Source organism: Microcebus murinus, chromosome 10 (assembly GCF_040939455.1).
Source record: "Microcebus murinus isolate Inina chromosome 10, M.murinus_Inina_mat1.0, whole genome shotgun sequence".
NCBI lineage: Eukaryota > Metazoa > Chordata > Mammalia > Primates > Cheirogaleidae > Microcebus > Microcebus murinus.
In genome coordinates, this window is record NC_134113.1 from 2,904,262 (window position 1) to 2,929,949 (window position 25,688).

The following is a 25,688-nucleotide window of genomic DNA, read 5'->3' on the forward strand; positions in this document are numbered from 1 at the left end:
CTCCGCACACCGTCCTTGCCTTTCCTCCCTGCAGCTGCCGGCCAGGTGAGGGGCTGAGGTGCTCCACACAGCAGGTGGGCAGGTGCACTGGAGAGGCTGCTATGCAGGCCAGCACCACACAGGCTACCCTGAGATGAAGACCAAAGGGAGGAGTGAGAAGGGCTTCCCTGGCTCAGGTCCCAGGGGGGCCCCAGGCCAACTTTATGAAGGAGCCCCCCACCCGGGGGAGTTTCCAGAGCCACGTTAAACAAGGCCACGCCCACGGCTATCTGCGCCTGGTCCTTCCTGGCTGGAATCTGCACGGCAAGTGCTGAGAGAAGGGGTCCCAACCACAGTGCTGTGCACCCTTGCCCCAGCGTCGGCAGAGCAAGCGCAGGGCTCAACACTTAACAAACTTCACAAACATGGAGGGGATTTCGTCTCTTGAACAGGCATTCTATCAAGAACCAGCACTCTTCAGAACAAAGGCCACTTCAATCAGCAAAATCCAAATTTGTTGGCAATTTTTGGTGCCTTTGATTACACGAGCTTCAAAGATTCTACTGCAAATCGAAAAATGAAGAGCCCCCTTTTCCTTTTGTCATGTCATTATTTTGATTCGGAAAATTTGAAAAATTTGAAATTTGGTTCTTCTAGTCCACCTGCCCAACGCATGAGGTGTGCTTCCTGCTAACAGATGATGATAATGTGTTCTTCCATGGACTGTGTCTCAGTTCAAAACACAAAACATCCCACTCTTCCAAGCTGTTACAGACTGAATGTCTGTGTTTCCCCAAAGTTCACAGACTGAAGGCCTGACTCACAGTGCGGCTGTATTTGGAGACGAGGCCTCTAAGGAAGCAGTTAAGATCCAATAAAGTCATGAGGGTGAGGTCCTGATCCAACAGGATTAGTGTCCTTATGATAAAGAATCCAGAGAGCTTGGCCTTGCTCTTCTCTCTCCCTCATTCTCCCTTCTTCTCCTTCCCCCCAGCTCCGCCAAGCACACACGCAGGAGGGGGTGTATGTATACGTGAGAACGTGGCAAAAGGCAACCCGACGTAAGAGGAGAGTCCTCAGCAGAAACCAGATCAGCTGGAACCTTGGTCTTGGACTTTTAGGGTCCAAAACTGTGACAAAATAAACTTCTGTGGTTGAAGCCACCTAGACTGTGGTATTTTGTGATGGCAGTCTGAGCAGGCAGAAGTGATGTTATCTTTTGGGCAGGAAAACCTTCCTGAGGGCCCCTCTGCCTCTCCCATGTGCTCATACAGCACACCTGTCCTTCGGTGGTGCATTAGTCACCATGGAAGCAGTCGCTGTGTCATCTGTGCGCGATCCCTGTACCACCCACCATAAACACCTGCAGAGGCGGGAGACATGTGCCACGCCTACACAGGGGCGTGGCAGGCTGCTCCCCACCCACTGCAGAAGTACACAGTGACAGCCCCAAAACTGTGAAGGACATCACAGAAGAAAACTCTGAGGGAACCCAGGAGCTCTGGGACCCCTGGGCAGAAATCAGCAAGACAGTGCCATCGGCCTGGGATTCCAGAATGGTGCCCTCTTGGCTCTGGCCCAAAGAAGGGGCCTCCTGCAGACTCCTCCGAGGTAGGTGCACTGTGGCATCGAGTGCACGAATTAGTCCTTCCCAGGCTGATACCTGGCTATTTCCTGTTATCTCCCCATCTACGAGTCCTGTGAGGGCCAAGGTCCCGTCTGACACTACTCCTGGCTACCCACCCTCCCTCGACCCTACAATGCTTCCTCCCACCTGTAAGTACCACCTCGGACTGGTGCGCTGAGCACAAATGGAACTGTCTGGAACATGGCAGAGGGTGAGAAATAGACAAAGGGAAGGGCTGCAACAAGGACCCAGAGCAGAGGTCTGGAAGCACTGGCTGTGGCGTCACACGGCCTAGGGCCGCCGGAGAATGAGGAGGAGCAGAGTGGGGGAGATGAGAGAGGAAGAGAATGCCAGGCTGATTAAGTGGCTGAGAGATCGGGTCAACAGGGCAGCCGTCTGGGCAGGCCATGTTCGCAGATGTGAGCCACACGGCCACAGATCGTGACAGGCCGTCATCCGGGTCACTGCCAAGAACAACGCAGCCTCCTAGAGGGCGGTCAGTCTCCACCTGACGTGAAGACACTCGCCAGAGCGGTCAAGAGGTCGGGAGCCAGCCTTTCAGAGAATACTAATCAGAAAGACAGAAGTGGGCCAGGAACTGATCACGCCTAATGAAGAAGAGTAGCTTCCCTGAAGAGCAGTCGCTCGGTGACCAGCCTCAGCGCCACGTTCGTGCTGTGAAAAGGCAGATGAGCGCAGTTTATCTACAGCTCGATGGAAGCCCTTGGCCATAAACAAGGATCTCTGGAGGAGACCAGCTGGCCCTCCTCCGACACGTCAGGCAATGGGAAGGTGTAAAACGCACCAAGGCACATCCCAGGAAATGAGAAAGGATATGGCCCCGAATTCAGTAACCATGCCAACAGGATACACCACACCTAAAGTGTACGTGTGGGTAGGTGTATGGACTTACGTGTATGTAGGTGCGTATATATATGCAGGTGTGTGTGTAGATATGTGCACATGTGTACATATAGGTGTATATGGGGGTTTGTGTGTAGGTGTGTGCATATAGATAGGTATGCATATGTGTATGCAGGATTGTGTGTAGGTATGTGCACATGCGTGTATATAGGTGTATATGGGGGTTTGTGTGTGCATATAGCAGTGCGTAGGTATGTGCACATGTGTGTATATAGGTGTAAATGGGGGCTTGTGTGTAGGTGTGTGCATATAGCAGTGTGTATATGTATACAGAGGTATGCATATGTATATACAGGTGTGTCTGTAGGTGTGTGCATATGTGTGTATATAGGTATATATGGGGGGTTGTTGGAGTATGCATATAGCACTGTATGTATGTGTATCTAGGTATGTATGTGTAGGAGTGTATGTAAGTAGGTGTGTATATATGTGTATACGTGTGTGTATGTATGTATAGGGATGTGTGTGTGTGTGTCTGTGTGTATATTTTAATTTTGAACAATCCATCACATTTAAGGCCATATTCTTGTTGTCATCTATAAACTCTAGGAGGAAAGCATTTGAATTCCACTTTGCCCCACTCTAAACTCACCCTTACAAGGACTGACAGACAGAATACCGGAGGCTCAGTGAAATCTGAATTTCAGTGTGTGCCAAATATTGTTCCAGGAATACCTATCCCCCCCATATTGTTGACTGTTACTATGTGAAATTCACATTTAACTGGGCATGCTATATTTGTATTTGCTCAGTCTGGTACCCCTCACCCTTGGGGGCTCTGTGGGGTTGGAAGGATTAGGTAGGAAAGAGGAGTTATCCTCATTTTATTACAGGAAGAGAAAGCAGTCTGGATAAGAAAACCGACAAAGTACGTGTCTGTTGGTTCATCCTGCACTCCCCAAGCAGCCCTGGCAGCAGCTTTCATGCTGTTGCTGGAAATAAATACCTTTGGGCTGACGCTGGCTGACGACCTTGGTGCAGATGAGCACCACTGGCCGAGTGTCCCCAGCAGTCCCTCCTGGCCAGGACCTCGCGGCCTCAAGCCACGCAGAACAACTGGAGGGCAGGGCCCACCAGACCCAGGGCCCCAGGGCACAGCAAGGGAGCTCCAAGAGTCCCTGTCCTGCCCACCTCCCCTCCCCTCACCAGAAACAATCCACGGGATTCTCTTTTAGAGCCAGCTTCACCCCCGATGGGACAGTCCTCAAACTTATGAAGCAACTGTTTGTTTTCTGAAGTCCTCTGAAAACGCCGTGAATGGACAGAACCAAACTGACACATCCCCCGAGAGTGAATATTTTCAAATATTCTTTCGAAATACTGAAATAAGTTGTCCAAAAGACAGAGCAAATATTTCATCTACACAGACATCACGTATGCCACAAAAGGTGTGTGACGTGGAGTAGCAGGGGGCTGCCCCAGTGGTGGGCACCGCCCACAGTTCAGGCTGAGGGGCTCTGGCCTTCGCAAAAGCCCGGGCTGAAGGCGGCCCCTCTGGCCAGTCCATCTGGGAGGCGACTGAGGATCCTGTGATCTTGGAGGTGAACATGAGATGTAAGAGATGTAATGACAATGAAATGTACACGGCATGTCGTTAGGATCCACTGCAAAAATGTAGTTTCACCTTGAAATGTATGTAACCATGCTAGATATAATATGGAGCAAAAATCTCTCGTGTACTTTATATGTTGAAATTCTATCAGTCAGTCGAAGCATTAACATATATTTATTATTGCAGCAATTTAGTAAAATTACTAAATAATTGGTATGAACTATGATTTTATACACAAAATCCTTTACTAAGTAGGGAACAGATTGACAGTTAATACAAATATTAACAACATATTAGCTAGATAATTTTAGAATGAACATCATATCCTCTTTGAGCCTACAAATGCTTATAAAAATTTGAATAACACAAGGAAGGATAATACAGATTAGATGACAGGCTAATTCTATTTTTTATGGAGTTGTTTGACACATGCCTTACTCTAACATAAAACAAAATAAACTTTAAGATTTATATTCAATTTTTAGTTTTTAATTCTAATTAGCCATGAATTTTGTTTTGGGAATTTTTCAGAAATAATTATTCTTCCTGAACAAGAAAGCCCTTAAAATTTCCCTATTGAAATATTTCATAAGATTATATAAAAGAATTAAATTTTGGATAAAACTCCAGGCTTTGGCCCTTATCCCTGAAGTCCTTTCTATGGTAGCGACTGTGGTGCTCACTAGTATTAGCGAGCTTATCGCTGTCCACAGGTTCTTGGAAACTGTGACAAAGCAAAATGTCCTAAAATGAACCAATTTTACCATAAGCTAATTGATATAAACGAGTTAAGTTCCTATGGTCACAAAAACATCACCAAACTTTTAAATAAAGACCTAGGCTGGGCGCAGTGGCTCACGCCTATAATTCTAGAACTTTGAGAGGCCCAGGTGGGGAATCACTTGAAGCCAGGAGTTTGAGACCAACCAGGCTGGGCAAAATAGCAAGACCCTGTCCCTATGAAAAAAATTTTGTTTAAAATTAGCCAGGCGTGGTGGCATGCACCCAGCTACTTAGGAGGTGGAAGCTGAAGGATGCTTTGAGGCCACGAGTTTGAGGCTGCAGTGAGCTATGATCAGGCCACTGGACTCCAGCCTGGGTGACAGAAGGAGACCCTGTCTCAGAAAAATAAATACATAAACAAACAAACAAAAAATAAAATAATTCTAATATTAAACATGGAAATAAGTGTGAGCAATACATACATTTAAGAAAAATTCGTAAAAACAAGTAAGATCATTATTTACCCACTTTTTGGTGACTCGGTTGAGTGGTGGCAGTCATAGTGGTGAATCAAGAAGTGTTTGCAAAGCAAAAACCTGAACGTCAGCTTCCTACAGTGTGGTCCAGGCTGGCCGCTCTCCCAGCCCACTCTCCAAACACACCCTCCGCTTCTGGGTCCCCTCAGAGTCACACGGACGCAGGGACAAGCATTCCAGGCTCTTGTAGAAGCTGTCCGAGGGCCAGTGCACCGCCAGCACCCCGGTGGGTGCACCACTGCTCCCAGTGTGCCAGGCACGGTGGCGGAGATGGTAAACCGTATTCAAGCCACACTCGGCACAGTCACAACTGTCTCATGCACAGCTGCTTTTGTCACATGTACTCACGGTCAACTCTGACGTGGGGGGGGGGGGTGTGCCTACAGAACCGAACGATGCTGGTGCAGATTTCTCCGAGTAACTGCTTCAGGGCCCAGCGATGCCAAGGAAAAGAACACTATCGTGCAAGAGACGGGGAAATCCAAGAGCCTGCCCAGACAGGCCACAGGACTGGTACCCACCCCAATAATGAGGGTTCAATCTACTTCTGCCAGAGAGAAAAAAAGAAACTAATTTTGATAGTAGATTAAGAAACCAAATAAATGTTTTAGAAAAACGTGTTAGGTGGGGTTTTGAACGAAGGATAGTACCATATATGTCTCAAATCCAGCCCGGCCTCCTCAGTGCGGCTGCCCTGGCCTTTGGGAACCTGCAGCAGCTCCTTCTCCCCTGTCTCCAGCTCCCAGGCAAGCCCTGCCTGCAGGGAGTGCTCCAAGGGAAAACCTAATTTCTCCCCTGCTAGGGCAGGAGGTGGCCTGCTAGAGGCAGACTGGCCCACAGAAGAAACATTTACACATGAAGCTGCTCATTCCAGCCCACAGCCAAAATAAAATGCTGTTTGGCAGGAAAGAGAAGTCCCTAGCCAGGCCCTCACCAAAAAACTGTGACCTAAGAATTCAGTTTCCATAGCAAGTGACTGTTTTTTTTTTTTTTTTTTTAATTTCTTTTTTTTTTTTGGGAGTATGACTTGTGAAGTAAAGCAAGTGACTGTTAAACAGGTTTCTGCTAAGATCTTAGCTGCTGCTCATCCAGGAAGCCCCAAATCCTTTTCCATCTCCCAGTAGCCAGTGCTCTGATGAACCAGACCTCAGACTTGTTCTCAGGATTTCCCCATCCTGGGTGAGCTTTGCATTTCTGGTGGTGATTTTATCTTGTGAACTAAAAATAAAATCTCAAGCCCCTGCTAACTGAACAGACCCCCCGCCCCGTGTCAGCCAAAGGGACCCCAGGACAAACCTTAAAACTAAGTTTCCAGGCATGACAGGATAGGAGGTATAAAGGACAATTACACATGTGTGTTTTCTCTTCATAAATATTCATGACTCCACAGCTTGTTAAGCATGCATGTACAGCCACCCTGCTCAGTATAAAATACTGTTCCTTTTTATTTCTCCCTTGAAACACATGTTCCTGGATTATGGCTGGGGCAGTGTTTCCCAGCTTGCCAGAATGGCCACTGCATTTAAAACCACGTGGTTTTTTGGTTGGTTTCTTTTTTTTTTTTTTTTTAGTTGACAATCTGGTTCTATTTCCCCAAAGCTACCCATAGACTCACTCCCTATCTCCACAAACTATTGTCATTGGAGCACCTGACTCTCCCTGAGGGTCAAATGCAGGTGTTGATTTGCCTACTAACAGGGCATTTCAAGTTTACAATAACAGCTATCTCCTAGTTATGCTGCCAGGGTAGTTTATGTATGGTTTTGATTTCCTTCTTGATTTACACAATTTATTTGAGACAGTGTGAAACAACTCACATTTAGATGGACTCCTAGAATTTCAAATTCACTCTGGAAGGGTATTTTTGCCGGACAGTCTCTAGGGTGACACTTATATTCTTTTAACGCATTGAAGATATCTTCTTGCACTTTTGTTGAAGAGGTCTTTACTCAAATAAACAGCCATTCTAAGAAAATTATCTTTCTTCTCTAATAGCTTCAAGAATTTCTCTCTGTATTTAGTTTAATTTACTATGAGGGATTTACACATAGCTTTCTTTTGGTTTATTCTCATCAGGATTCCTCTTGAATTTCTAAATTGGTGTATTCCAATAGTTTTGGAAAGATCTGTCGTTCTATCTTCAAATTCTCATTTATTCTCTCTCTTCTTCTATGATTCCAAATTGCATTAGGCTTTCTAACCATATCCTCTGTATCTCTTGCTTCCTGTATTTTCCATATTCTTAACTCTTCATGTTTTAATATGGCTATTTTCTTTCAATCCATCTTCCAGTTCACTAATTTTCTCTTTAGCTGTGTCTAATTTGTTAAACCTAGCCACTAAATTCTTATTTTTGGTTAGCATATTTTTCAATTCCAGAAATCCTATTTGGTCACTTTTCAAATCTCTTATACAAAACTGTACAGCTCCCTATTCCCTGTAGCCATATCCAAGCTTCTCTTCTTTCTTCATACACATTCCAGTAAGGATAACAGTTAGAAAAGTGCAGCATTTTGTGGGCCTGTTTCTATTATCTGTTTGTTTCTCACATAAGGAGTCCTGAAAAGATTTTATTTTGCTTCTCACAAGTATTCTGGGAAACTCTAGTAAAGAGTCAACATAATTGAGGTTCAAACAATCCTGGTCTTCTCAGGTAACTTGAACCTAGACTATAAGACTTTATGAAAGCTATATCACTTCCACTCTACCCTGATATATCACTATTCTGGGTCTCAGAAGGTTTATGGGCAATTCTCAGATCCCCTATCCTGAGAAAGCTAGGGTTTGTCCCATTCACTCCATGAAGATGACGAACCACCACTCACTTTGGGATTATTTCTTCTGGATCAGGAAATGCCCTCAGAATAACCGTAGCTTCAGTGCTGGCATTCTTGCTGTAGGTCCCCACATTCTAACCTAGGAAGTTCTTGATATCTTGACAGCAGTTCAAATCTTTAAAAGAATTTATTTTCTTTTTTTTCTTTCTCTCCCTTCCTCTCCCCCTCTCTTTCTATTTTGCTTCATTGGCTGACTTTAAACAAACAAAGACTTATCTAGATATTTTAGTTGTCTTCAGTGAGAAACTTGGTCCTAATTATCGAGCTTGCTACTACTTCAAGTGGAAGTTTCTCCTACTCTCACCTGTTCCTTTAATTTCATATTAAGTGGCTCTAGTTGTCATCTCTCGTTCTGTGGGAAGTTCTACGATTTCTGCCCCAAAGATGGCAGGAAATTCCCTGGGCTTGCAGCTCTCTTCACGTGCCGCCGGGCCCCGGCACACACTCTCGAAGGCCGGCGGCCACCCTCCCCTCCACGCAGCTTCCATTACAGACACAGCCCTCTCTCTCCACCCACTGCACCTTCGTGTGTACATAGAAGACTTCTGCTAAAGGTTTAGAGAACACAGAGAGGGAATACAGCACTACTCGAAACAGGAAATACTGAAAGGTGTTTCCCCACGCCCTGCCACAGAAGATAAAAGAGCGATGCTGCCTGTCTTGTGCTCTTCCCTCTCACTGCCTCACTGTGCTCCCTGCTTCCCACCCCGAGACATTGCTCTTTCTCCATCCCTCTGTCCTCTTCTGAGCCCTATCCTTACCACACTACTGCTAAAACTCTAAAATTGCTTTAACTTTACTTTGCAGAGCAACTCGGGTCTTTCCTAAACTATTCCCTTCTGGGCCATGTCCATAAAACCTCACCTCTCCTACTCAACAAGTCCATGAAGGTGTGTTCCCTCACTAGAGTGCCAAAATTTTCTCACGTGAACGCTGCCCTTCCCCTAGAATGCAGAAAGGAAGCAGAGGTTTTTATTTTTAAAGGAATTTTTTTTTTCTTAGAATATCTTCTGCTCTTAATAAAATCTTTATAGTCCCTACAAAGGTTCCAAGCCCACAAGTTCTCTCTCCGAGGGGTGAGTGGTGAAGCAAAAGCGGGGGGCTTCAGGTGGCTGAGGCCCAAAGATGCTTCTCCCAAGAGGTTGCTGAGGGATGACCACCAGTCAGAGTCCAAACTCCATAAATTCTGTATGTTTCCTGCTTTGAAAGCCTGAGCATTCTCATTTTGAGGCCATCAGAGAAATTCTTTAAGGTTTCATTAGAAGAACAGGGACTAACAGGTTATACAATTTAACCTATTACACCAACAAATCTTCTCTGTTGTGAAGAACTGATCCTTTGAACAAAAAATTGTGGGATAAAAATGGTCTACTCAAATGCTACGCTGAAAATATGATTTGCTAAAAAAGTACAGATTTGGTGGGGGCTCCTTTGGTTGTTGTTGCTGGTCTTTTAAATAATCATCCAGCAAACCTGCAATGTGCTTCTTTCTAAACCACAGCACCAGAGAAAATCAATTCAAGTGTTTCCCAAACTGCAGCACTGAAACAAATGAGCACTAACCACAACTTCCTAACCTCTAAGAAAATATGGAATATGCCTTCTAGGGGACACAAGAGAGAACGAAGAACCTGCTAGGAAAGTGTAATTCACATCTACTGCAAATCATATTTCAAAGAACTGAATGAGGCCGGGGAGCACTTGTGGAAGTGCTGGCAGAGAAAGAGACCCAGCTGTGTCCAAACAAGCTCTCGCTGCGAAGTAGACAATAAATGTACATAAATGCACTTTCAGAGGCAAAAAACAGAATTTTGAATAGACAGGTTGGAAAGTAGCTAAATAGAATACTGAATCAAATAAAGGATTGCTGGAAGAACTGTATAAAACTTCTTAATGGAGAGATTAGGTAATAACCATCAGATTCAGTCAAGGAACAAAATGCGGTTTATAACTCGTATGACTCCATTTTGTAACATCAGTCCGCAGTCTCCCAAAGCAGGCGCCTTTCCTTGAAGGCTGATGTCACAGTTTTCCACGGCCAAAGGTACAGCGAGGGGAGAGGGGCGGCCAGCTGCAAGCGCTCAGAAGCCTATGGCCAGGACCGAGTTCTCAACAAAGCGCGATTCTCTGTGTGTTCAGCGAAGTGCCTGCCAAGCTCGCACAGGACTCCTTATGAAAGAACACGCCTCCTTTCCACACCCCATCACTGACCAGCTGGGATCGCAAATACGGGCCTGGTTCTGCTTGGCATCGCTTTGTTAACGCTCTGCTCATTAATTTAGCGAACCATCGGGAGAATTACGCCTGGAATGGGCAAGCATTATCTCCCAACTTTCATTCAATTAAACTCTGCTATTGCCGTATGACAGTCAGCACATCACACGGGGAATTATTTTAAGGACGAAGGTAAAAAGTGTTTCAAAGCCCCCACTTAAATATGAAAGCATAATCTAAAATTGCCTGAGCACACACTATAATTTTTCTGTAATATTAAAGATGTTATTTCCATACTTGGTAATTAATTGGATTCCATGGAGAAATTATTCTAAGCATCCTTGATAGAAAAATGATGCACCAAGGCAGGGAACAGAGCACCAAAGGACACCCATAAACAACCACTGTCGCCCAGATTATGACAATCACAGGGCTTAACGAGGAGTGAGCGCTGCCTGCTTCTGGGACATGCTCATTACTTTCCTGCAAAGCTAACGCACTGAATTCTGATCATATCGCCGTGGTAAAAAGGAACGAGGGCAGCCTGTGCTCCAGCAGCCACCTCGGAAGGATGCACAGGAGTGATCCCAGGCAGGCCGGGGTGCCGCTGGCTGAATGAGGACAGCATCCTGTCACGTGAGGGCTGGGGGGCCACGGCCCCACCCTCAGAGAGCGGGGCTACTCGGGAAGCTGGCTTACCGTCAATGCGGCTCACGAGCTCTTCCAACATTTTCACTTTCATTTGAATCCCAGGTTGGGCAAAGGTGTAGTTGTCCTAAGGAAAAAATAACATTGTGTATCACATGCATATAAAACAAAACATGTTCTAAAGGGAGAAAAAGGCAGAATAAAAATGAACAGTTTTATGATAGAACAAATTCACAAACTGACAGATTTTATCCTGAGAAACACAAGAACACACGCCTCACGGCAGGGCCCGCGCGCAGTGCCACTGAGTCTCCCTCTGAGAAGGGGAAGCCAGCACCTCCTGATGTCAGAGGACGAGCAGACGTCAGGGGCACCGAACGGCACGTTTCCATCTGCAAATGTAATACATCGACATCGAAATTGAACCAATCGGCACCCACACTTACAGCTCACTGAGTGCACCTGTCTGCAGGAAATGGCCACCTCGGTGGCACCTGGACCGCAGCACTCAGCACTGCCGGGAGCCCGCGGGAAACGGCCGACGTGCCTGGCGCTGGCAGTGCCAGCATCATGCCCACACCCCGGTGCTCATGACACAGGCACTGCACGGGGATAAAAGGTAAGCATGTGGCTTTACTCACGGAGATGTAACTAGGTGAACTCAGGCAAAGTTCATAAACTGAGACAGGAAAATCCGTGGAGCCTCAAGGAGGAGAGGGCCTGGGCAGGTTTAAGCCAAACGGACCAGGAATGGGACTCCGGCTCCATTATTCAGGAGCTGTGCGACCTTGAAAAATAACATAACCTTTCTGGGCTTCGGTTTATCATCTATAAAGTGAAAAATAACAGCACACTGCCTTCTAGGGCTGTCCAAAGCTTCAAGGAAATCATGCAGGTAGAATGTGGAAGAGGTGGAAAGATGCAGTAGGTGCTCAGGCTCTGACGGGCTCTCTCACTGCTGCCGTCACCACCCGAGAGAGCACAAACATGCTGGGGACCGTCCCAGAGAGGACCGACACCCTGCATCAGCCCATGGTGGGGACGCACAGAGCGGCTCCTGTTGGTCGGGAAGAGGAGGGCATTCCCCACAGAGACTGCCCTGGGAGCCTCAGCCCGTGCTCAGGGGTCACCTCCAGGAGGTGGCTTTCAACTGGACACACGCAGCAACAGACCTAACACACTCAAGGACAGTGAGTGTGGAAGGCAGAATGACAACCACCCCCCTAGATGCCCACGTGCTGATCCCTGGAACCTGTGACTGTGTCACCTTAGGTGGCAAAGGGGAACGTAGGTTGCAGATGGAACTAAGGTTGCTAATCAACTGACTGAGACAAGGAAATGCCCCTGGACGATGCAGTGGGCCCACTTCAATCACGGGGTCCCTAACAGTGGGAGGGGGGGCAGGAGGCTCAGGCACAGTGACATGAGAGGGACTCGACCTCCACTACTCACTTCGCTGGTGGAGGAAGCACTAGGAGCCGCAGGACACGTGAGCCTCTAGATCTGGGAAGGCAAGGAATGGACCTACCCGAGCCTGCAGGAGGAATGCAGCACTCTCACCTTGAATTTAGCCTCAGGAGGCCCACACTAGACTCTGACCTTCAGAACTGAGATCATAAATCTGCGTTGTTTTGGGCCACTAGGTCTATGGTAATTCCTATAGCAAGTCTATAGCAATAAAAACTAACACAGAACTTCAGAGGATGTTCTTTACTGGGGCCCCTAACGCCCACCAAGAGATGAGGAAAGAAGAGACTGGGAGACACCAAAGTAAAGCATTGTGTTCTTATGTGGACCAGGCTTAGGCTCTGAACTCTTTAGTGAGCAGACGGGGCCTCTGGCCTGGCCAACACTAGGAGACTAGCTTACAGCAGCTCTTTCCCCAGACAGTGACACTGGGGAAGGCCTCAGGAGCCCTGGCATGGGGAAGCCAGGCCCCTGGCTTCAGTGAGGTCACGAGTAACGCAGCCTTGGTCTGGACAGGAGGTGCTGGGTGCATGCAGCTGCAGCTCACCAGACACACTGAGCAAGCCCTTGGTCACAGCAAGCAGAGTCACTGCGGCCTTTCGGATGGGGGGGCAACCTTGCTGCCTGCCTATCTGAGGGCAGTGGCTGGGGCTGGGCAGCACGGGCAGCTGCAGACACTGCACCCAGCATTCAGAGCCAGGGGGAAAGCAAGGGAGTGTCCTGGACCCGACGTGCCTCATGGGTAGGCTCAGGACTGGAAAGCACTCAGAGAACGACACTCCTGGGGGTGGCCGACCTTGCAGACATGCCCACAGAGCTTACGGGACCTGAACGTGGAAGGAGGATGACAGAGCACATGGCAAAGTTACCAGCCCTTGGGAGGCCCTGGGGACATGGTAAGAGCACGCAGGGGACCTCCAGCTCCAGAATCCGGGAGGGAGACCCCAGGTGAGACAAAGTGGAGCTGCGAGGACAGCCTTCAGGCCAGCAGCAGTTTCTAAGGCCGCAAAGTCAAATGTGAAAAGTAGAAACGTACGTGACAGTCTTCACTCCCTAAGTGTTTCTCCCTCCCTCCCCGTCTCTCGCACACACGCACAATGACATTTCCTAGCAAGAGCAGGTGCAGCAGCCACAATGGCACAAAACTAAAAATGCCTACAAGGCATTGAAGATTTTTTTCCCCAGAAATGGAAAATGAACAGAGTCAAATGTGCCCCCTTGCTGGGAGATTTCTCCCAGGTGGATTTCAAGTGACAGGCTCTGGATTCCAAACTGTCACATCTCCGCAAGGGTAAAAGCAGGAAGAGCTCCGTTTGCCAGCTTCACTTAGAATGACGCCCAGGCCCTACCGTGATTTCGGGCGGAACGAAGGATGTGCTCTGGGAACAGGATCTCGTTTAGGATGACTGCCCCCGGGGTCCGGGGATGATTTGTTTCCTAGATTTAGTGAGCCAATTCTGTGACAAGCGTGTGGGTGCCCCTAACATCTGAACTCTGGAGAAGCAGGGGCTGTCTGAGACGCAGCATTCGACGGCCAGGACTCCGGCCCTATGGAGCAGCCCTCCAGCTGAGACAGCGCCGCAGCAGAAGTGGAGGGTCAGCTCTGAGCTTTAATATATTTGAACTTTAACGGGGTAAGAAATTTTGGTTCTGGACTTTAATTCCTTTGAATGTCATCATCTTTAGACCTGAACTTGCAACGGTTAGCCTTTAAGACTTAATTTCTCCCCACAGACTGGATAACAGAAGGAGATTTATATTCAGATTTGGGCATACTCGTGTTGTTGGAAGTTTATATGCTGTCATTTAACCTCATAGAGGAATTTCTGATGCGCCGGGTCGCACAATATAGCCGGACAGAATTAAGAGTGAGAAATAAAGTAGAGAGTGGTTTTGCAGCCCCAGGTGCAGAGAGGCCTTCCAGATTATTTAATCAGTGACCTATTCTGACAAATTCCAGAGCCATTCAACTGGACTGCGGATGTCCTCCACGCCGGGGGTGGCGCGCTGGCTGAGCAGGGCCTCGTGGTCATTCATGACAGACAGGCCTGGGTATGCTCAGAGTGCGGGGCCAGCTGTTGCCTCTCCCAGACCCTCTCTGTCCCCAGAAATATTCACCCCAACAAGGCAACTTATGCATTGCTAAGCCTGGGGGATAACTGGGCTGTGGGCTCAGCCCCTGCCACCTTTAGCGCCGCCCAAGGCTCCCGTGCGGTGAGGACGGCTGTCACGGTGGGCGAGCCTGAACAGTCCCGGAGTCAGCCAGCCGGTTTATGGGGCTCTCACACTAAGAAAGGATTCCAAGCCTCTCATTTAGCAGAAATAAAAGTTATTCTTTGGCTTCCATCTGCCACCATTTTGTTTTATTTCTCAATTTGTTCAAAACCAAGGTAGAGAAGATGAGTTCTCAGAAATCCAAACGATGAGAAAAGAATGACACCTGAGAGCCCATTAAAAAAAAATCCGTATTTTGCAAAGACCTGCAGAGACTGGCGGGCACAGCCCTGTGTGCTGGCTGCGGGCAGAGGACAGGGAAGACCAGGCTCAGCCGGGCTGCGACAGCAACAAAGAGACTGAACCACGGAGGACGAGAGCCGCCACAGCTGAGGCACAGAGGAGGCGGCCGGATGGACCCCCAGTCTGGAGCAGTGGGTCCGGGCTGCAGCAGGCCCTGCTCGGTGGCCAGAAAGCCTTCAGAGGGCCCTCCAAGGACACAGAGGCCACAGCTGAGGAATCAGAGCCAAACAAATAGCTGGGGAGGTGTGAGGAGAAAAGAAAGTTCTGTGGCCCCAGCAACGGCCTTTCCTCAGAAGGCACTGGCCACGTCAGCCCTCCCAGGTGCCTACTGCTGCCCACCCAGGGGCTTCCCAACACCTCTGAGCAGACCACAGGTTCTCACCCCAGGATACCCCGGCCAGCACCCCTTCTAGACGCCTGAACACACCCTGCACTGCAAACGCCCGACTCAGAAGCCGTGGGCTGCATGAATATGTGAATGGGCAGAAAAACAGGAATTAAGCAAGCATAACGTGGACTCAAAAAATATTAATAGTAATAATATTAACATTATTCCCTTCATAAAAAGTAAACGTGTATTCTTTCTAATTGGGATTTTTATTTTTTGTCTTTAAAAAAGGATATAATTCACAAAACTTATGGGTCAGAGGGAAGAAAAGGAAGGTCTGAGGAACACAACGACCTTTTATGAAACATTTTACAGACCATAAAGTTGGTATTAGTAGGAAAAAAATCAAAGAAAGCACGCTCAGCGTGCCTCACATCTGTCGCCATTCCAACACCAACCCCCGGCAAGAGCACAGGACGCTGCCTGTGCTCTTCAGTGAAAAAGCAGAATAATCACCTGAAAGAGCATTTTAGGGAAGAGTGAAATATAAATTCCTGTCGGCTCAGCTGGACAGACCCAGGGCCCCTCTTACCACGCCTACAGCCCAGGGAGAACTAAGAACCCCTCCTACATCTCTGACGAACGGCCCTTGCAACTGGACCAGGGACCCGCCTCCCAGAGTCCAGCATCCCCTTTCTAGGACAGCCTCCCTCTAATCAAGTTTCTCTCCCATGCTGAAACCAAGCCTGCCCTCCTCACCCAGGCCTACACCTGCCTCTGAAACAGCTCAGAAAGTCCTTTCTGCAGACAATGGGAGGAGAGACTTCCATTTCCTTCATCTCTGAAAGAGTCCAATTCCCTTCCCCTCAGGACCGTCTGGCCCACAGCTCTGGCCCACAGGACCCCACACAGGCTCTGATCACGCAGAGGACAGGGAGCGGGAAGCCCACTGCCACGGCTGCACGCAGCGCCCATCCATTCATACATTAATGCAATCGATGCATGAACCCAATATAAGACAGAACCACATCAGACTTCGCTGTTTCATCAGTTCAATAAACACTCATCAAATGCCTCCTACATGCCCGAAAATTGAGTCCTGAGTATTAATGGTATGCAAATGAGTTAAACACAGCAGGCCTGAGAATGCTGTCCTTAGAGAGGCCTGCTTACAGCCTGGCGTCTGGGACCTTGGTTTCTGGAGGCTTCCCACCACTCCCTGACTAATCAGAATAGCTCACTGTGCCCACCTGTGCAGCGTGGTTTGTGTCGAGCACGTTTCCTTCTGGGAGGCTGGCGTTTGGCACATGCCAGGCAGAGGTGCCTATGTGAGCAGCCCCCTGGGCACCCAGCCCCCAGCAGCACCCCGAGCACTGGTCTCTAACCGTCAGGCTTCCCCAGCAGCCAACACTGCCCGTGTGCTGTCACACACTTGCTTCCTGCTGGAGGAAGCAAGTGTGTCCTGTGTGGCGCCACCGGGGGGGGGGGGGACAACTTGGAAGCTCGGACCGGTTTCCTCTGGACTTTGCCGTGTGCCTTTTCCCCCAGTTGAGTCTGCTTTGTGTCCTCATACAGGACGAATCACAGCTGCGAGCTCAACTCCACGCAGGTCCTGGGAGTCACCGCGCCTGGGGGTGTGCTCTCGGGGTCCCCTGACACAGATGGGGAGAAAAGCAGATAGGGCCCTTCTGTCCATGGAGATGAGAGTCTGGTAGAAAGATGGGCTGATGTTCATACATCACGCGAGCATGCATGTACTATCAACTGTGATCTGGGAAGCCGCGCCATCACAGCACGGAACAGGCGCCTGGCCTGGACGGCTGCTCTGAGGACATGGGGTCTGAGCTGAGCTGGGAAGAACGGCTGGAGCACCACAGGGCAGGGTCCCGGTGGCAGCAGGGAGCACGGCACACCCCACAAACGGAACGAAGGCCAGGGCGGCGTGTCAAGAGAAGACCGTTCCGAGCCTGGAGGGCCATTCTGGGACTTAACAGTAAGACCCACACAAAGTGATCAAATGAAGTTAATGAAATGGAAACGGGAAGCCACTGTGGTTACGAGATTTGCATTTTGAAAAGATTATTCTGGCCTCAAGGTGCAGAAATAACAGAGTGGGACCAAAGAGGATATAGGATATCAGTTACGAGCCAACTGCCGTAATCTGGGGAACGTAATGATAAGAGCTTCCCGTGACGATGTGGTCAACCCCAACTGCACAGATAGCTGTCTACTGACCTGGCTTTTTGAACCTGAACATAGGACATTCCATTTATTCCTATTAGCCTGTTCATTTGATTGGTTCTCGGCTGGCAGTCCAGGCGCTGGACTCACTCTGAATCTTGATTGTGTCATCTATCACATTAGCTGTCCCTCCAAGCTTAGAGGCGCTGGTTACACTGATCCCTCAAAGCCTCCATTACAGCCTCCGAGAAGGGGAGAGAAGGACAAGGCCAAGGACGGGCCTGCGGCGGGCTCCCAGAAGTTGCTCAGAGCAGAAAGGCGTCGTAAAGATATATCGAGCCTTGTTTAACTCCTCGCTTTCCCACCCGCTAGCTTGATTTCCCTGCTCTGCTGTCTTCTCACCCGTAAGATGGAGAGAGGAAGGGCCCCAACACAAAGACATGGTGGGCATTAAATGAGTTACTGAACATAAAAGAACCTACAACAGCGTCCACACAAATGTGAACCCACCCTCTCCAACTGGTATCAGCCACAAACGGTGGCTCAGACTGCAGGCCCCGCCCAGCCATGCCGCAGGAACCAGAGGCTCTGTACACCACATGAGAAGCGGGGGACATGCTGAACACCGTTCCCAGACACGACACGGGTCCACTGTGAGCAGCAGAACAACCTCTAAAACAAGGGAGGGGGAGGAGAGGCAGCCAATAAGTCAAAGTGAAAATAAACCACCTGAGTGCAAGAAACCTGTCTGAAAAGGCTACACGCTGTATGACTCCAGCAAAGTGACATTCTGGAAAAGGCACAACTGTGGGCACAGTACAAAGACCAGCGGTTGCCAGAGGTTAGGGTGGAGGAAGGATGAACAGGGGGTTTTCAGGGCAGGGAGACGCCTCTGGATGATGCCTTACTGGTGGACGCATGTCACTCCACATCTGTTAAAACCCACACCATGAGCAACACACACAGTGAACTCCAGCGCAAACTATGGACGTTAGTTAATGACAATGTATCAATATGGGCTCATCCACTGTAACAAGTGTGCCACACTAAGGTGAGACATTAGTAACAAGGACACCAGGTTGGGAGGGCACGGTGAAGGAGCACACGGGAGCGCTGTCGGCTCAATTCTCCTTTAAACCTGAAATTGCTCTAAAAACCAAAGTCCACAAATTTAAAAAATATTCAAATCATCCAAAAGAAAGTACGAAAAAAGTGAAATTAAGAAAAGATGAAATAAAATGGCAACCTAAACTCCAACCATATAATTACACTGGAAATATGACATAAATATATAAATATATATATATATATATATGGACTAAACACACACTGAAAGGATAAGAAAGCGAACTGCAAGAATAAGCTATCTATAATAAGTACACTTTAAGCATATACACGTTGTGTCTCTGTGTTACATTCTGGTATTAAGCATTCTCAAAAGATTTCAAACTTTATTATTATTATATCTGTTATGGTGATCAGTGATCTAAGATGTTATTATTATAACTGTTCCAATGCACAACAAACCATGCCCACGTAAGATGGGAAAATTAATTTATAAATGTGTGCTCTGACTGCTCCATGGACCAGCCATTCCCCCATCTCCCTCCCTCTCCTTGGGCCTACCTATTCCCTGAGACACAACAATACTAAAATTAGGCCAATTAATAACCACACAATGGCCTCTATGTGTTCAAGTCAAAGGAAGAGTTGCACAGCAACCAAAACCTAGCGATGCTGAGGCTTAGTGAGGAAGGACTGTTGAAAGCCGAGATGGGCCAAGAGCCGGGCCTCCTGCACCCAACCGTCAGCCAAGTTGTGAAGGCAAATAAAAAGTTCTTAAAGGAAATTAAAGGTGCTACTCGAGTGAATACATGAATAATGAGAAAGTGAAACAGCATTATTGCTGATACAGAGAAAATTTGAGTGGTCTGGGTACAAGATCAAACCAGCCACAACATTCCCTTAAGCCAAAGCCTAATCCAGAGCAAGGTTCTAACTCTCTTCAGTTTTATGAAGGCTGAGAGAGGTGAGGAAGCTGCAGAAGAAAAGCTGGAAGCCAGAAGGGGTTGGTTCACAAGGTTAAAAGAGAGAAGCTCCCTCTGCAACAAACTACAAGGTGCTGATGTGGACGCTGCAGCAATTACCCAGAAGATCTAGCTAGGACAACTGATGAAGGTGGCAATGTTAAATAGATTTTAAACATAGAAACAGCCTTCTATCGGGAAAAGATGCCATCTAGGACTGCCATAGCTAGAGAGAAGTGAATGTCTGGCCTCAAAGCTTCAAAGAACAGGCTCACTCTCTTGTTAGGGGCTAAGGTAGCTGGTGACTTTAAGTGGAAGACAGTGCCCATTTACAATTCTGAAAATCCTAGGGCCCATAAGAGTTAACCCAAGTCGACTCTGCCTGTGCCCTATAAATGGAACAACAAAGCCTGGATGACAGCACATCTGTTTACTGCATGGTTTACTGAATAGTTTAAGCCCACTGTTGCGACCTGCTGCTCAGGAAAAAAGATTCCTTTCAAAATATTACTGCTCCTTGACAATGCACCTGGTCACCCAAGACCCCTAGTAGAGATGGACAGTAAGATGTACATGTTGTTTTCATGCCTGCTAGCAACATCCATTCTGCAGCCCATGGATCGAGGAGTAACCTCGACTTTCAAGTCATCATTGAAGAAATATGTTTCCTAAGGCTGCAGGGGTCATAGGCAGTGATTCTGCCGATGGATCTGGGCAAAGTAAGTGGAAAACCCTCTGGAAAGGATTCTCCATTCTAGATGCCATTGAGAACATCAGCGATTCATGGGAGAAGGTCAAAATGGCAATGTCACCCGGAGTTTGGAGGAAGTTGACTTGAGCCCTCAAGGGCGACCGTGAGAGGTTCAAGACATCAGTGTTGGGAGTCACTGCAGATGCGGTAGAAATAGCAAGAGACCCAGAATTAGAAGTAGAGCCTGAAGATGCGACTGAGTTGCTGCAATCTCATGACAGAATCTGAATGGATAAGGAGTTGTTTCTTGCGGATGAGCAAAGAAAGTGGTTTCCTGAGATGGAATCTACTCCTGGTGGAGATGCTGTGAACATTGTGGAAATGACAACAAAGGATTTGGAATATTTCATAAACTCAGTTGATGAAGCAGTGGCAGGGTTTGAGAGGATTGACTCCAATTTTAAAAGAAGTTCCACTGTGTGTAAAAAGCTATCAAACAGCACATGGAATGCTACAGGGAAATCTTTCGTGAAAGGAAGACTTGGCAAACTTCACTGTCGTCTGATTTTAAGAAATCGCCACAGCCACCCCAACCTTTAGGAACCACCACCCTGATCAGTCAGCACCATTAACATCAAGGCAAGACCCTCCACCAGCAAAAAAATTACAACTGGACAAAGGCTCAGATGATTATTAGCATGTTTTAACAATAAAGTATTTTTAAATTAAGGTACATGCATTTTTTTAAACATAACTCTATTGCACACTTAATAGACTACAGTATAATATAAACACAAATTTTATATGCAACAGGAAACCAAACAATCTGTGTAACCAGTTTTACTATGATATTCACTTTATTGCAGTGGTCCAGAACTGAACATGCCGTATCTCCAAGGTATGCCTATAAAAGCCATTTGTATTGGAAAGAAGGAAGACTTTATTTGCAGACAACATCATTGTGTACACAGAAAATCCTAAATCATCCACCAAAAAGGTCCCAGAAGTAATGCCTGAATTTAGCAAGATTACCAGAAACAAAGCATGAGAAGTAATACGTGAGTTTAGCAAGATTACTGAAAAGAAAGCATGGCATGTTACAATTTCCAAAAGTGGCCGCAACAGTCTCTCCTACTCCAAGTGCCCTTTCCTGGTGTGGCTGCACCACCCCTGCCCCAAGACGGAGTCTGACTTCCTTCTCCTTGAATCCCAGTAGGCTGTGACTTCTTCAATGAAAAGAGTGCAGTGTACGTGACTTCCAAGTCACAGATGAGTGCATTAATAGCACGTGACTTTCGAGGCTCAGTCACGAAAAATGCAACTTACAGCTTGTTTGTGGGAAGAATTTCACTGGGAACCGTGAACCATCATGTGAGAGTCTGGCCATGCTATGGCCAACATGCTTTGGGGACACTAAGCCACAGGGAGAGGCCACGAGTGAGCCGCGCAATTTAAGGTCCTCTTCGTGGAGTCCTCCTGGCCCAGGCACCAGACACTTAAGTAAAGGAGACTCTAGACTAGATGGCCCCCGCCCCCAGCATCAGCTTAGGTCCAGCCTTTAAGTCTTCCCACCGGGGACCCCAGACATGGTGGTGCATGAATAACCAGTCTGTGTTGTGCCCAGACTGAAATCCCGACACACAGAATCTACGGGCACAAAAACACGGCTGGCTTTATTTTAGGTCAGAAAGTTTTGAAGTCATTTGTTATGCAGCAATAATACCTGGAAAACTATGTGAGTTCACAAAAATCGCCTGTACTTGTATACACCAGTAGAATAAAAGAGAAAAATTTACCAGCAAAGTTATTATCCTTTAAAGTGGCATCAAAAAAAACCCCAAAATATTTAGAAATAAATTTAACAAAATATGAGCAAAACACAGACACTGAAAACTACAAAATGTTTGTGAGGATAAATTAAAGAAGTTCTAAATGACTTAGGTAACAAACCATGATAATGGATGAGAAGACCCAATACTTGTTAATATTGTCAGTTCAAGGGAAATTGACACAGTCAACATACTCTCATTCAAGATCTCAGCAGGCTATTTTGTAGAGAATGGCAGGCAATAGACAAACTTTGCATAAAAATGCAAAGACTCTAAAAATACACAAGACAATTTTTTAAAAGAACAAAGTTGGAGGACTGACCCTGCTTGGCTCCATGAAAAGCCACAGTGACTAAGGCAGTGGGAACTGCATGAAGACCCATTAGTGACCAATGGAACAGAACAGGGGCCCAGAAACAGACAGGCACTTGCACAGTCTTTTAATTTTACGCAAAGCAGCTGAAGCTACCTGACAGAGAAACAAAAGAAAGCTGTCTTCAATAAACGGTGGCGTGCTCACTGGGCTGTTTGCAGGGAAGAGATGAACCTACACCTTCCTCACACCACACGCAGAAATTAAGTCAAGCGAGGTTATAGACTTAAACCTAAAATGTAAAGCATCTTGAAGAAAAACCTAGGAGGATTTGGGGGATAGGATTTTTAATCAAGAAACAAAAAAGCATTACCACAAAAGAAAAAAATTATAAATTTGATTTCATCAAAATTAGTTTTCAGAAGATACTGTTGATCAGAAGATACTGTTAAAGAAATGAACTGACAACTACAGACCAGGAAAAAATATTCTCAGAGTGTATGCCTTGACAAAGGATTGTTACCCAGCACAGATGAAGAATATGAGGGAAATGTACTGCTGGTGAAACTGCATTCTGATGCAAAACAGCCAGAACTTTCTTACGTGGCTGATGAGTGTACAAAATGGTACAACCACTTTTGGGAAAAGATCTGGCTCTTTCTTACGAAAACTAGACATTCTCTTGCATTATGACCCAGCACGTCCACTCCTAGCTATTGACCCAAGAGAAATGAAACATAGGTCAACAACAAGCTGTGTACACAAATGTTCATAAAACTTTATTCATGATGAACAAAGACTGGAAACAGCTTGGCCTCCACCAACAGGAGGACGCATAAGCAAACTGCAACACATCCATACGGTGGAGTACTACTTGGTAATTAAAAAGAATGAACTATTCATTCAGGCAACAGCATGGATTTTTATGTTTTTCAATGCTACTGTAAATTGAATTTTTTTTAATTTTCATTTTTAAATTGCTTGCTGCTCAATGACTCATTCTTAATGAATCTTCTGTTGCAGCCCAGTAACTAACACATTCTCATCTGTTTAATAAACCTTTCTAAACTGTTGTCAAGAATCCTCAATTTTATTGACTGGGGCTCTAAAATCACATCTCTAGGATCCTTCACAGAGTGCGATTCACCTGCTGTTTGAGGCAGGTAAGTATTTCACATTCCTAAAGGGTAGGGGCCTCGCTCACTCATTCTCCCACCCCAGGGGGCTCCCTCCAAGCAAGGGCTCCTCTGCTCCTCCCAGGAGAAGGTTCTTCTTGACGCGCACAACAAACGCTGAAGCACGGCTGGGTGGAAGTGGGCTTTCTTGCTGCCACCTTCCCAGGTACCACACCAGCCCCTTCCTTGTTCTCCTCTTTCCTGCCCTCTTGGCTGGCAGATAACAACACCCCTGGGACTCAGACCACCCCACGTTCTAGCTGTCTGAGCTCCTTGCCGAGGTTCCTGAGCTGCCCTTCTGAATTTGCCCCTGGCTGTTCTTTCTGGAGCACAAACTGTAAGAACCCACGCTTCTCCAAGGGCTCTGCTCAGGCCCTGGTCTCCTCACCTGTCCCTGTTTGCCTCCCTGACATTAACCTTCATGGCTGATGCACTTGAGGGGCTTGAGGGATGCCCCAGGGCAGAGTCCACTGCAGCCCCCAGGCACGGGCTGGTGGTTTTCTGGCCTTTCTCTCAATGAGTCATGATATCACCACAATTCTGGCCTTTTCTCTGACAAGTTCCAGGATAATTTAGTCACTTTGCCCAATATTCCTATCACTTCCATGCCACCAACCGGTTCTTAGAATTGAATAATTCTTCCCCAAGGAAAGGAAATGTAAATGGCTAATTATAAAAGGCAATGGTTCTTTTCTACTCAAAGAAGCTGTCCTGTTAAGTAATGAATCTAGGAGTAATAGTATGACTTCAGGGTAGGCAAATATGGAAGCTGTAATTCAAGAAGTAATAGCTAACCGACAACCTTGGCATTGGCGTTGTTAGTGAAATGAAAAGACTGGCAAAAGCACAAGAATAATCCCCTAAAAGCCTAAGAAGGCCTCATCCAGCCTGGAACTTCTAACTGGGCACCGACTTTAAACCCCCCGGGGAGACGGGGGCTGCAACGCTGCGCTGGGTCAGCAGCTTCCACTGCCCAGAAAGCGCACATTCAACACCAGTTACCATCGGGCCCTGAAGCCAACGTCCTGTTTTGAAGAAATCTCTTTTAAAGAAAAATCCAATCAGCTGGGATTGGCTCAGATGTATTCCTGTGATCTACACCAAAAACCATCCCCGAAATGTAGCTACTAATACCAAACAGCATTAAAAAGACCCAATCCATGAAATCACTGAAAGAAATTAAAGCCCACCAAATTATTTTTTAAAAAATTAAATAACTTGCTGTTCCGTGACACGGCCGTATATACAATGCAGCCTCCAAATGCCGAAGTAGTCGAGAAACCAAAGGACGGGGCGGAAGTCCAGTCTGTCTGGGAGAGGGGTTTTGTGGGGGGAACTAGGGCGGCCACCAGACAGGTGACCTCTGCACTGTCCCCCAGACCCGAGGCTCGCGTACCCCAGGGAAGGGTGCACGTGCTCCAGCAAGACCATTAACGGCGACCCACCAAGACAAGCCAGAATGCAGGCGCGCCTGGCCTGGAACCTGTGCAGTAACATCGAGGTTGCTTTGACGGAAGGCAGGGTTTCTAGTGCGCACATGTTCTCACACGAAGGACCGTAAACAAAGTAGAAATCCGGAGGCGCTCACGGGACCAGGGCTCATCAGAGGCCAACAGGGTAGATGAGCATCCACAGTGGAGTTGCTTTTGTCTCAGCAAACCCTCGTCGTGGACTTGGTGGAGAAAAACGGCCCGCCTTCTGGAACCTGAGCGCCAAGGTGCCCTGCCGGCGGGTGGGAGAGCAGGAAGGGCCTCGGCCTCCCACTCAGGCGCTCCAGGCAGAGGGGCCCCGGGGACCACACACACCCCGTGCTCGCCCAGCTCACGCCACCCGGAGAACAGACACGTGGAGGGAGACTCATGAAAACGGGCAGAGACCAACCGTGAAAGAAAATGAAAAACAAGGATGAAAATGAAAGGAGCCATCTCTCCAAATTAAACTCATCTGCATGTGGGAAAGTAATCACAATCAAAGCTACCACAGAATTGAAGGAAACACAGAAATTCTGTCCCCAGGACTGAGGATCATTCAACATTGAGGCTCCCCGTGATACACACGGGAGCTTAAGTGAGCCATCACGACCTTACTTTGGCAGCAATGCCCTCACCCAACCCCGCCTC

General features: G+C 47.4%; 1 protein-coding gene across 2 annotated transcripts in view; it reads right to left on the minus strand.

The window, feature by feature from the left end:
• The window catches only part of TBC1D22A (TBC1 domain family member 22A), a 357,816-nt gene that overhangs the window by 132,734 nt on the left and 199,394 nt on the right, over window positions 1–25,688 (minus strand). For both annotated transcript variants that reach the window (XM_076006907.1, XM_012756888.3), the window contains exon 10: window positions 11,092–11,167. In XM_076006907.1, coding sequence (XP_075863022.1) covers window positions 11,092–11,167 — 76 coding nt within the window. The remainder of the gene's footprint in view (window positions 1–11,091; window positions 11,168–25,688) is intronic.